Source organism: Antennarius striatus, chromosome 4 (genome assembly GCF_040054535.1).
Source record: "Antennarius striatus isolate MH-2024 chromosome 4, ASM4005453v1, whole genome shotgun sequence".
Classification (NCBI taxonomy): Eukaryota; Metazoa; Chordata; class Actinopteri; order Lophiiformes; family Antennariidae; genus Antennarius; species Antennarius striatus.
The window spans coordinates 5,386,305-5,398,309 of record NC_090779.1 but is presented as its reverse complement, the minus strand read 5'-3'; the positions used below and the strand labels follow the sequence as shown (position 1 = coordinate 5,398,309).

At 42.0% G+C, this 12,005-nt stretch overlaps 1 protein-coding gene and 1 non-coding gene across 2 annotated transcripts; both read right to left on the bottom strand.

Moving 5' to 3' along the window:
* Positions 1 to 11,840, bottom strand: LOC137593386 (tubulin alpha-1 chain-like). Its single transcript, XM_068312049.1, has 4 exons — positions 11,764 to 11,840; positions 4,008 to 4,230; positions 3,584 to 3,732; positions 1 to 984 (listed from the first exon to the last, which is right to left on the bottom strand). The coding sequence occupies exons 2-4, from the start codon at positions 4,186 to 4,188 to the stop codon at positions 1 to 3; spliced, it is 1,314 nt and encodes a 437-aa protein (XP_068168150.1). The 5' UTR covers positions 4,189 to 4,230; positions 11,764 to 11,840.
* On the bottom strand, positions 4,792 to 4,863 carry trnaq-uug (transfer RNA glutamine (anticodon UUG)). Its single transcript has one exon. It is a non-coding gene; the product is annotated as a tRNA-Gln (tRNA).
* Positions 11,841 to 12,005: the final 165 nt, after the last annotated feature.

Sequence of the window (12,005 nt, the reverse complement as noted above, 5' to 3'; positions counted from 1 at the left end):
CTAATATTCATCCCCTTCCCCACCTTCCCCAGCCTCATCAGCCGAGTCAATTCCAACCTCTTCATAATCCTTCTCCAGCGCAGCCATGTCTTCTCTGGCCTCAGAGAACTCTCCCTCTTCCATTCCCTCTCCAACATACCAGTGGACAAAGGCTCTCTTGGCGTACATAAGGTCAAACTTGTGGTCGAGACGAGCCCAGGCCTCAGCGATGGCTGTGGTGTTGCTCAGCATGCACACAGCCCTCTGCACTTTAGCCAGGTCTCCTCCAGGAACCACAGTTGGGGGCTGGTAGTTGATACCCACTTTGAAGCCTGTAGGGCACCAGTCCACAAACTGGATGGTGCGTTTGGTTTTGATGGAACCGATGGCTACATTGACATCTTTGGGCACCACGTCGCCACGATACAGCAGGCAGCAAGCCATGTATTTACCATGACGAGGATCACACTTCACCATCTGGTTGGCCGGCTCAAAGCAGGCGTTTGTAATCTCAGCAACAGACAACTGCTCATGGTAGGCTTTTTCAGCAGAGATTACTGGAGCATAGGTGGCCAGAGGGAAGTGGATACGAGGATAGGGCACCAAGTTGGTCTGGAACTCAGTCAGGTCAACACTCAGGGCTCCATCAAAGCGAAGGGAAGCTGTGATTGAAGACACAATCTGGCTAATGAGCCTGTTCAGGTTGGTGTATGATGGACGTTCAATGTCGAGGTTCCTGCGACAGATGTCATAGATGGCCTCGTTGTCCACCATGAAGGCACAGTCAGAGTGCTCTATGGTGGCGTGCGTGGTCAGGATGGAGTTGTAAGGCTCCACTACAGCTGTGGAAACCTGAGGGGACGGGTAGACGGCAAACTCAAGCTTAGACTTTTTACTATAATCAACCGAGAGTCTCTCCATTAACAGGGAGGTGAAGCCTGAGCCAGTGCCTCCACCAAAGGAGTGGAAGACCAGAAAGCCCTGGAGACCCGTGCACTGATCAGCCTGCAGACAGAGACATCATAAAATTGTATTATCTTCATATTATAAAGACAATGCAACAAAAAACAACATGTTTTGTATAATTTGTGTGCATGCTACTGGTCTTTAACATAATTCTAAATGTGCATGACTACTAAAGAAATCTATATACCTCCACTAAGGAGGCTATGGTTTCAGAGATATTTGAATGTGAAGTTGTATCATGAGAGTATTTTGAAGAGGATTCAGACCCAAGTAAAAATTCATTCTGAGGTTAGCTTGTGGAAAACAATTTGACATTAGATTTCCACAAACATACAGTAGGTTGCTATCTATATGGTTTCCTGCTCTTTGGTATCCAACAGTTCGTCTTCATTCCTACATCTTTTCTTATCCTGTCTTCATATGTGGAGTTACGTCTTTCCTGATTCTGCTCTTGATTTGTACAATTATATACTCTATACACAGAATATGAATTTGTAATTACATAATTTTTGGTTATCTATCATCATATGATGCTCTCTCACCCATTGCTCGTCTAGATAGCCATGCAAGTAATCATAGTCATCATTATTTTCTATACTCTCATTCTTTTGAACTTAAATTTTAAAGGTCCCGTATTATGCTGTTTTTTAATATAACCATATTATATCCAGCTACAGTAATCTCTCGCGCTTTCGTGTATCAACACGCGACTTCACCCCATTGCGGATTTTTAGTGTTTAGTCCCATGATACTGTACGCGCATACTATTAGCTGATGGCATCTGGATGTCAGTGGGTCTTGGAACGCAGCGCACTTCCCTGAGACCCAAAAGTGCTTCAGACAGTTGATAAGAGTGTGGGAAAAGGTAATACAGATAGTAGGTGGTTTAATGTCAGTATGGGGAGGGTTCATAAACGTTTAAATTACTGTAAATAATAAGATAAAACAGTTCATCGCTATATTCGCATGTGGTTCCTGGAACATATTAACCGCGGGTAACCAGGGAGCATTGTACACTGTATTTGAAATGTCCTGCCCCAGAGTGATCTGTGGTCCTCAATATCTTTGAATAGTGATCAAATCATTTCCGCCCCGAAATGCTGTGTTAATGGGCGTGGCTCTGAGCTCCCTCTATCACCCCCCCCCCCCCCCCCGAGCTCACACTATCAGCACCTCCCTCCCCGCTCAAGTTCACATGCGTTTTGTTTACATGCGCACTATTTATCGATCGCCATAGTCTGGAAGTTTTTTCAACTTTCATTTACTTCACTACTACATCTGTTTCACTCTTATTTTTATCAGGTTTCTCACTCTTGTTTTCCATGATATAACGGTTGACTTTTCTGGAGCTGCCTTCTCAGTCAGCCGAATGTGACTAAGTTTCTCATTGTGTGATGGCTGATTGACCTGAGACCAGGGGACAATTCATGGAGAGAAACACAAAGACAAACGCAAGACAAGACATTGTAACTAAAGCCGTGTTTCCAGGCAATTGTCACGGACAAGAAAAGATTGCTTGCTAACAACACCAGGGAGCGAAGCTCAGGTAGTCTGAGTTACCGGAGAGGTAGTGTAAGTCAAAAGTATATTGAACAAAAAAAATTTGCTCTCTTTCACGCTCTCTCTCTCTCTCTCTCTCTCTCTCTCTCTCTCTCTCTCTCTCTGCTTGTGTGTGTTTGCGTGTAAGTGCGTATGTGCGTGCATGCGTACGTGTGTGTGTGTGTGTGTGTGTGTGTGTGTGTGTGTGTGTGTGTGTGTGTGTGTGTGTGTGTGTGTGTGTGTGTGTGTGAGAACGTATCCACCCTTTGTCTCTCACAGGGCTGGGAATGAGTGATAATTTCATCTCTTGATTTCTGCCTGGATTATTTCACAAACTGGGTTTAGGTCAGTTGAACCTAACCCTCGACTGGTGACAGTAAGTATCTGTTCGGCTGTAAATAAAGGCTGAAGCTGTTTGTTAATGAGCGGTGTTGTCGCTTTGGTTACATGCAGTTCTCAGATCACTTACAAGAGCCAAAGCTGCTTTCGTTCACCAAACAGACCTCAGTTCTGAATTAGTATTTAATGTCTAAGTGTTCGCTATGATGCTGGGGATATAGCCTTACATGGATGAACAGACAGACGGACAGATGGACGCAGGAACACACGCGCGCACACACACACACACACGCACACGCACACACACACGCACACACATGCACACAGATGCACACAGACGCACACACACACACACACCTGACTGAAGCAGCATTAACTAGTTAGCCAAATGCTAGCTGACTTCAACAGCTTGTGAGGAACTTTCAGTGCGTAGCTCTGAGCCAGGTCGTTACCACACACCGCTACAGCCTGAATTAACTCCCCCTTTGGAATAACCACGATCATGTCTGGGTGGACAATCAAATATGACTCAGGATAGGTCAATTACGCCCCGCTTGTGATTTCACACATGGCGTTTATGAGTCAGATCGTTTTGATTCTGTCCAGTCATGAATTCCAAAGGATTCCAAAATCTATTGATGCAGGATGCGTTTATTTTCCAGATTCTTAGATTTGTTAGGGTTAGGGAGGACCACCATGTATATGTAGAGACCTGAAAAAATGTGTTTCCAATGGAACGAATACACCCAAAGTTCCTTACCAGTTTGCGGATTCTATCTAGTACACCATCAATGATCTCTTTGCCAATGGTGTAATGCCCTCTGGCATAGTTGTTAGCAGCGTCTTCTTTTCCTGAGATCAGCTGTTCAGGATGAAAGAGCTGACGGTATATTCCTGTGCGTACCTCATCTGGGAAAAACAGCAACAATAAATGAAAAAAACATGTTGATTTGGTAAAGAAAGTGCTAATAGTGGGTAGAAATTAGATAAAATGATTTATACTGTCTAACCAAAACACTTGATTCTTTGAACTAACACAATTCTGATGACAAAGGTGATTTGAATATATGTTTCACCCAAAACCTCAGCAATAACAAAACCTGACTTTATCTGAAGTTGCTTGTGCTTGATCTTTCAAAAAAACCCAAAAACATTAATAGGCTCAACATCACAATACTACTGACCCATCACAGTGGGTTCCAGGTCAACAAAGACGGCTCTGGGGATGTATTTCCCAGCCCCCGTCTCACTGAAGAAAGTGTTGAAGGAGTCGTCATGGCCTCCAACAGGATCGCGATTGGGCATATGTCCGTCTGGTTGGATGTCGTGTTCCAGACAGTAAAGCTCCCAGCTGGTGTTCCCCATCTGGACCCCGGCTTGACCCACATGGACAGAGATACATTCACGCTGGGAAAGAAGAGCAAAAGATGCAGCTTTGTAACTGTTTGTTCTTTTCCACTTGAGAATATTCAACATGACGTTGATTTTTTTTATGCAGTTATGATGGTCAACATGTAAAAAAATTTTGTCATAATTCAGTCATTATTCCTACATTTAAGGGAATACTAAGGCATGATTCATAAACTCAACCACTAGATGTACGCCAAGAGTTAGATGGGAGAAAGTGTTTGAAGTTAAAAGAATTGGAACAGATTTTCTTCATATTTACATGCATTTCATCAAACAAAAAAAAAAGGAAATTCAAAAAAACAAACATGAAGCGTCAGCTGTGTGTGCTATGGGGTTTTGTTAGCATGTATTAGCATGATTGCATGAGTATCTTTAGTATTTACCAACTTTGTCACAGACAGTGTGAGAAAGAAGATGATTAAACAGGTGTAAAGATTTAGCTACCAGCTCCGTTGGTACAAATAGATCACCGTCAGCGATGTCATAAATGATGACAGAAACTTATGTGACATTTAAAAAAAAAAAATCAAGGATATGAAAAAGCTTGATGTTTCAATTAGGTCCCACTGAGATTTGAACTTGGACCACTGGATTCAAAGTCCAGAGTGCTAACCATTACACCATGGGACCCTGTCCTAAGATGAGTTCACACCAAGGATGGCACATTGTCACCGCACAGCAAAGTGGTTTCCGGTTCGAGTCCCGCTCTGTGCTGAGTTTGCATGTTCTCCCCATGTCTGCATGGGTTCTTTCCAGATTCCCCTGCCTCCCACCTCCAAAAACATGCGGCTTAGATGAAGTGAATGATTCCAAATTGCCCGTAGGTGTGAGTGTGTGCATGTGTGGTTGTCTGTTTACGTGTGCCTCTGCAGTGCACTGCCGTCGCGCCCGGAGTCTACCCTCATGCCCCCAGTCAGCTAGGATAGGCTCCAGCACCCCACGACAGTAGATGAAGCGGGTATTTGACAAATGAATGGATGAATGGTGCAATGACATGCTTCTTACTTCCTAAACAACTACGTATTTCAAAAGACAAATCCCGTTGTTATGGAAAATCAACCGCTTTAGGAACGTCAGTTCATGGGTGGAACGTAAAACAGGAAACGTTTTAACACTGTTTCTGTTCAGAGCAAACCAACTGGCACAAAATTCTGGTTCAAAGCCTGCTAGTGCCCACTGTATCAGCCTGTGGTGGCAGTGTGATGATCTGGGGTCAGGTCCAGGTTCAGCAACAGTATGTGCTCAAAGAATGAGGCCCTGATGGCACAGGCATTTTTCCTAGAAGACAATGCCAAGATTCATCGGGCTCAAATTGTGAAAGACTGGTTCAGACAGCATGAGACATCATTTTCATATATGGATTGGCCGCCAGAGTCCAGACCTGAACCCCCTTGAGAACCTTACGGCACGACAACCATTTTTTTGGTGGTGACTTTTTCCTTGGCCAGGCCCACCATCCTCCATGTACTACTTTTACTGTTTCCTTGTATTAAACCCTTCAATGGTCAGAATGTCAAGGGAAGATGTTGGTGGGTCACAAATAGGCGGCCATTGGAGCTGGATTATTTCTGGACGTGAGGAAGCCGGAGAATGCAGAGAGAACCAATGCAGACACTGTGAGAAAATACAAAGTCCACACAGAGCAGGACTGGAACCCTGAAGAGTCTTGCTGTGCGGCGACAGCGCTACCCACTGGGCCACCACATAGTTGCTAATCATTGCTCATCCCGCCCAGCTCACTTTTACAGAACAAAGTCTGTTTCTGGCACAGAGGGAGCAGCTCACATTTGCGACATGGCATTTTGCACATTCAAATATTTTAGATAGTGTGAAAAACTTCAAACTCTGAAGATATTCAGTTATTACAGTTATAACTGTTATTCACTTTTTATGAGATTCATTCTCTTCATTGCCTGCTTCATCCACTGTCGCGGGTCGCAGGATTGTTTGAGCCAATCCCAGCCGACTAGGGGCGTGAGGCAGGGCGCTGCGGTGCAGTGGCACTGCACATATACACAGACAAACACGAACGCACACACTCAAACCTACGGTCAATTTTGGACCAGTCAAATAACCTGAAGCGCATGTTTTTGGAGGTGGGAGGACCCTGGAGAACCCGGACAGAACCCACGAGATATACTGCACTAATCTGGCAACTTCTCTCAGGACAAATTTTAACTTGTGCTTACCATTGTGACTTCGACAAAAAAAAGCTCTCTAAAAATTTACTAGCTTGCAAGGAGTTCCTGTTCCTGTCATTCCTGTGTCTTTGTCTCGTCAACCGACCCTAATATACTCTGCTCCTTGGCTTACATGTCTTGTTGAGATCAAAGGAATGCTTTTATGATGTTAGTCGTCCTTAGCCTTTCAAGCATTTCAATCATGTTTTTAAATGAAACGCGGATCTGTAGTGTTGCGGTTTACTTAAGCACATCTTAACTAAATTAATTATACAATGGATGTTCAGTATCCCAACACAACAAGATTTTTTGGAAAATTGCTACTGCTTTTTCTTTTTTTTACAATTGATAGTTTTTGTTTGTTTGTTTGTTTGTTGTTTGTTGTTGCCGTGGTTTATTTTTTTGATTTTATGGGAAAAATCATACCCCCACAATGTGAGACTTATTTAATCTCAGTAGACCCACACTGACTCTAACTGGGATTACATTTACAAAGGTATAGCATTGACTCTTCAATGTTGTCACCCTCTTAAAATATTCGACTGTTATATTTTTTACAGAAATTTTTACATCCCGCTTCAAAGCGTGATGTATTGTAATTGTCAGCGTTTGTGTGTTCGTCCGTCCATCTGTCCGTTAGTCCACCAAATATTTCCGCAACCATTGCAGATAGAAAGACGAAACAAAAAACACATTCCTCAGGAGGCAAAGGGAATGACAATGAGATGATGACATTGACCTTGAGAATACTAGGTCAAGGTCAGATTTTAACTTTTGTACAATCAGGAACTGGATAAGAAATAAGGACGAAGGAGAAGGCCAGTGTGAGTAAGACCGTAGATAAAAGGTAGTGCTTTGATTTGTGACAGTAGGTCAGAGCACTAGCTTTGATCTGTGACGTATGCAAATAGGTCAGGCTAAAATTTTGAATTCAGGGGTGTTGTGGGATTTTGCAGTCTTTGACTGCATTGGTTCTCATTTTTATTGCCCAAAGCATCAACAAATGATACAGTTATTTGTGTTTCCCGAAAAATCTGAAAAATTATTTGGCGATAATTTTATAATGGCATTAATATGAAGCATTCACTCCCACAATGTATTCTGAAATTGTTCTTCTAGACCAGGGGTCGGCAACCCAAAATGTTCAGAGTTATATTGGACCCTTCCATCCATTTTTTACACCCGCTTCTTCCACCGTCACGTGTTGCGGGGTGCTGGAGCCTATCCCAGTTGACTGGGAGTGTGAGGCAGGATGCACTCCGGGTGCAACGCCAGTGCACTTCAGCCATATTGGGGACCAAAAAACTAAAATCAAATATGCCAAGTCTTATATGAAGTCTGCAAGTGTATATTAGCTCTATTAGCCTACTATCAAAATGACTAAGTAGGCTACAACTACATGAAGACCACTTATGATTAAAGGTTCATTTTCCCTGCAGCGCATCCTGGAGACAATGACACTGTTATGTTTGTTGCGTTGATGAACTTGTTAAATCTACTCCCAAATGCAGCTCACATATCAACGATCAGTCCTTACAAAGTCACAAACCCCTTTTGCGACCCTTTTATATTGGGCACCCCATCTGTAACAACTGCAATCAGGTGGTTGATGTTTAAGCCTTTGTCGTTAGACACTTCAGCACAGCCTCACAGATGTTATCCCCTGTGTTTGGCCTTTTAGTGGTATTAATCCATCATTTCTTCTTGCAGCCCATTTGAGTCTACACACCTGCACAACAGTGCTCTCTGTTCACTATCGTTCACATCACACGACTCATCACAGGCAATCCTGGAGTTGAATTAATGTCCTTGATTTGCTGATTGGTGATGTTGAGTTTCCTTTCCTTCACTGTCTTTGCGGAGAGAGGAATGTATACAGTTTTCTGTATTATCTCTGTTTTGCTTTTGAAGTCTCAAAGTAGGTGCTCTGATATTTTAATGGATGAGTCTTTTGTGTAATCGCCATCTGTGAACGGTTTTCCACTGTTTATTATCTCTCAGGTTACAACAAAGTCAGCAGCAGTAGTAGAGTTTGGAGATGCAATCCACTTCTTAAATTTGTCTTTGCAGTCCTCATATTTCTCCAGTAGTACTGCAATCGCACAAACGTGCAGGCAATCCTTCCGCATTGGCAACAAAAGCAAATGATTCGGTCCATTCTTCCTTGAATCTTCTGTTCTCATCAGCTGCCATTCCCTTTTTTCCTTTGGGATGCATGGCACACCCATCACACACTCACCGGTTTGTTTTCAACAAACATCTGCCTGGCATTGCATTGCGCTGAAACTTGTGTCGCGGGCTATGATGCAATTCTTCGTTTACAGAAATGTTGAAATGTAGGCCTGATATAGTCATATTCAAGAAACGGTGTCATTAAAAAGTTTGTTTTTTTAAAGATTTTTAGCTATGAGTAGAATATCTGTCTATTTTATTTTAGTTTCTGCATTATTTTTTATCTTCAGGCAGCCACTAGAGGGCGCAGAATAGCCACATTTGGCTCCAAAGCCGTGGGTTGCGGAGTCCTGCTCTAGACATTCAGTAGAGACCAACCAGACACCAACCAGCCAACACATCAAAGCCTACAGCTGTAAATGCAACAACAAATTGGTGCACGTGCATGTTTGTCCTTCACTGGCATCGTGCCCAGATTGTACCTTGCCTCATGCCTCGATAGGGATAGGCTCCGGCATCCCCACGACAGATGATGTCAGCACGTACTGCGAGCACAGATGCCAACTGATGTGCAGCCAGACCATCATGTGACTACATCATGTCTGCTACAGGGAGTCGTTGGAAGTTAACTCAACAAGAGCGCGTGTGCTCCTGGGCAAATTCCAGGAAAACTCTTCAATCATGGTGGATTTTTGAATGTATTTTAAATTTTTATTTTAGTTTTTTTCAGGTTACGGACTAATGGACAAAAACCCCAAAATCTATATTCGATACAAGTTGGACAATTTTTTAATCTCTTTTTTAATACATTTTTTGTCATTTAAGAGGGCGACACAGAGGTGCAGTGGGTTGCGCCGTTGCCGTACAGCAAGGCGGTTCCGGGTCTGTGTCCCGCTTTGTGCGGAGTTTGCATGTTCTCCCCTTGTCTGTGTGGGTTCTCTCCGGGTTTTCCGGCTTCCTCCCACCTCCAAAATACTTGTTAGACTGCTGAAGTTTCTTTGAATATAAAGTATTGATTATATCCATTTATATACCAAATTAAATGTATTTTCTGTTTACGCTGGTGACTTTCTCTGTGAATGATGCCACAATAAAGACTGATAGGTCACGCAGTGTGAAGGTCAAAGGTTTGGTCCATACAAGAGCCTTCTGATTTCATGAAATTCTTTCATACCTGGGATGAGTTTCACCAACCATAATCACAGGACTCAGTCCTGTGCCGATTTGTAACTGTGCAATCACATGCCACGTGGCTTCCTCTTTTAATTCACTTATTTTAAAACCTCAGATTGTTGAACACAGTATATGCTCCTGTATTGAATGTTCACTCCGAAGGTTAATAAAGTTATGTAACTGTTTTGTACAGCTTTCCTAAGTGTTAAAAATGACTGATCCACGACAGGAATTCCTGGATCAGAAACCAACCACACACACACACACACACACACACACACACACACACACACACACACACACACACACACACACACACACACACACACACACACACACACACACACACACACACACACACACACACAGACACACACACACGATTTTTGTCTATATACCACATGAAAAAATTTAACTTATCCATGCTTGGTATCTTTTTCTTCAGCAAAATTTCATATATATGAAGAGATAGTTATTATATCATTACAACCTACTTCATGAACATATTGAGTCAAAATATACACAAACAATCAAATTCAAATCGAAAAAACAAACAAACCCCAATGCAAACCAATGTCAATCAACATGCTCACTAAACCTTTTTGGAACTTGAAAAATTACATACTATACTGTAGGTTGACAACATGATGTAAATGTAAAATTGAACTAAGGTAATACCATATACAAATATTTACAATAAAAATGTATATTTTCATGAAACTCTAAAAAAACCCAAACAGATCTTAGCTGCAAGTCTTCACAACAAATTGTAAAATAACAGAGACCTTTGCACCCTCAAAAAGTAGCTCAGTCCACCAAGTCTTGGGGTGAGAACAAGAAGTTGCTGGTTCAAGACCCGGGTGAGCCGTAACGTTTAGACTGTTAGCTGGCCATGGGAGGCGTCGGCTCACCTCCTGAGCACTGCACAGGTGCCTTTGAGCAAGGCACAAGCACACGAAGATGTCGTTGCTCTGCCTCCCCCTGTGTATATACAAAATTGCATGCTTACGGGCCCCTGGTGTGTGTGCGTTAGTGGATGGTGACTTTTTTCTCTGTATTCGCAGAGGAACTCAGCCATCAAGAAGCTGCTCTGATTACTTTGCAAAATCAAAGGCCAAGCTTTTACAAAACACTATGCACACATACCAGGGAGGCCTCACATGCAAGTGTGGGTTTCCAACAGCTTCACCTGTAGAGCGAGGGCCAGTGACGGGTAACTCACTGTCAGCCAAAATATGTCAACCTTATAATACAGCTTGATCTCACACAAAAGGGATCACATCCAATCATTTCTTTGTAGATTAGAAAGATGCCAATTAGTTGGATTACTGCTGCTTTCTACACTTATGGGCTGTTTAACATTTTAGGATGTTACAAAATACACAAATAACATTCAATACGTGCATGACTAGAACAACTTTTACTCCTCAATTAGCAAACTACAGGCTGAAACCTTCATAATATATATTTAGTGAAATATGCTCATACCTGACACTACATTACATTATATCTTCACTTGTCTTCACTTGAAGCCTTTGGGCAGAGACTCAGGACAGATCAGGAGAAAAAAGGGCTCGGTCTTCCTCACCTTTTATAATATTAACTAGAATTCTAATATAATTTCCAAGAGCTGAAAAAAATGAAAATACATAAGACCTAATGTGCAAACTGTAAATACTGTAAGACAGAACTTTTTTGTAGTGCTTCCATCAAATAGTTCCACTTGGTGTCAGTAGCAATTTAATAGCTTCAATAGGACCACATATATTTTTAAGTAATATAATACAGTACATAGAGGAGTCAATGATATATATATATATATATATATATATATATATATATATATATATATATATATATATATATATATATATATATATATATATATATATATATATATATATATATCCTTAACGGTCGATAAAGTGTATTAGGAAAACTAAATCTGCCTTGAACTTGTCCATTACATCCCATCTCGCCAATGACTATCATGTGGGGAACCCACCTATCCTGGGCGGTGTCTTCTGTGACCCCTCATCCTTGGTTGCTGGCAGTGACTTTTTTTTTTACCAGGGTTCAAATATTATGCCCTACAGGGATCTGATCTGTGCTGATCCTGCAGAGAAAGAAACAGAACACAACAAAGAACGAACTGTACCTTGAAGGAAATAATAATCTGTATGACGATTCCATTCCTTTTCTGTGAGTATTCACATGTATGGATGAAAAGGAACATTTGCACCTCAT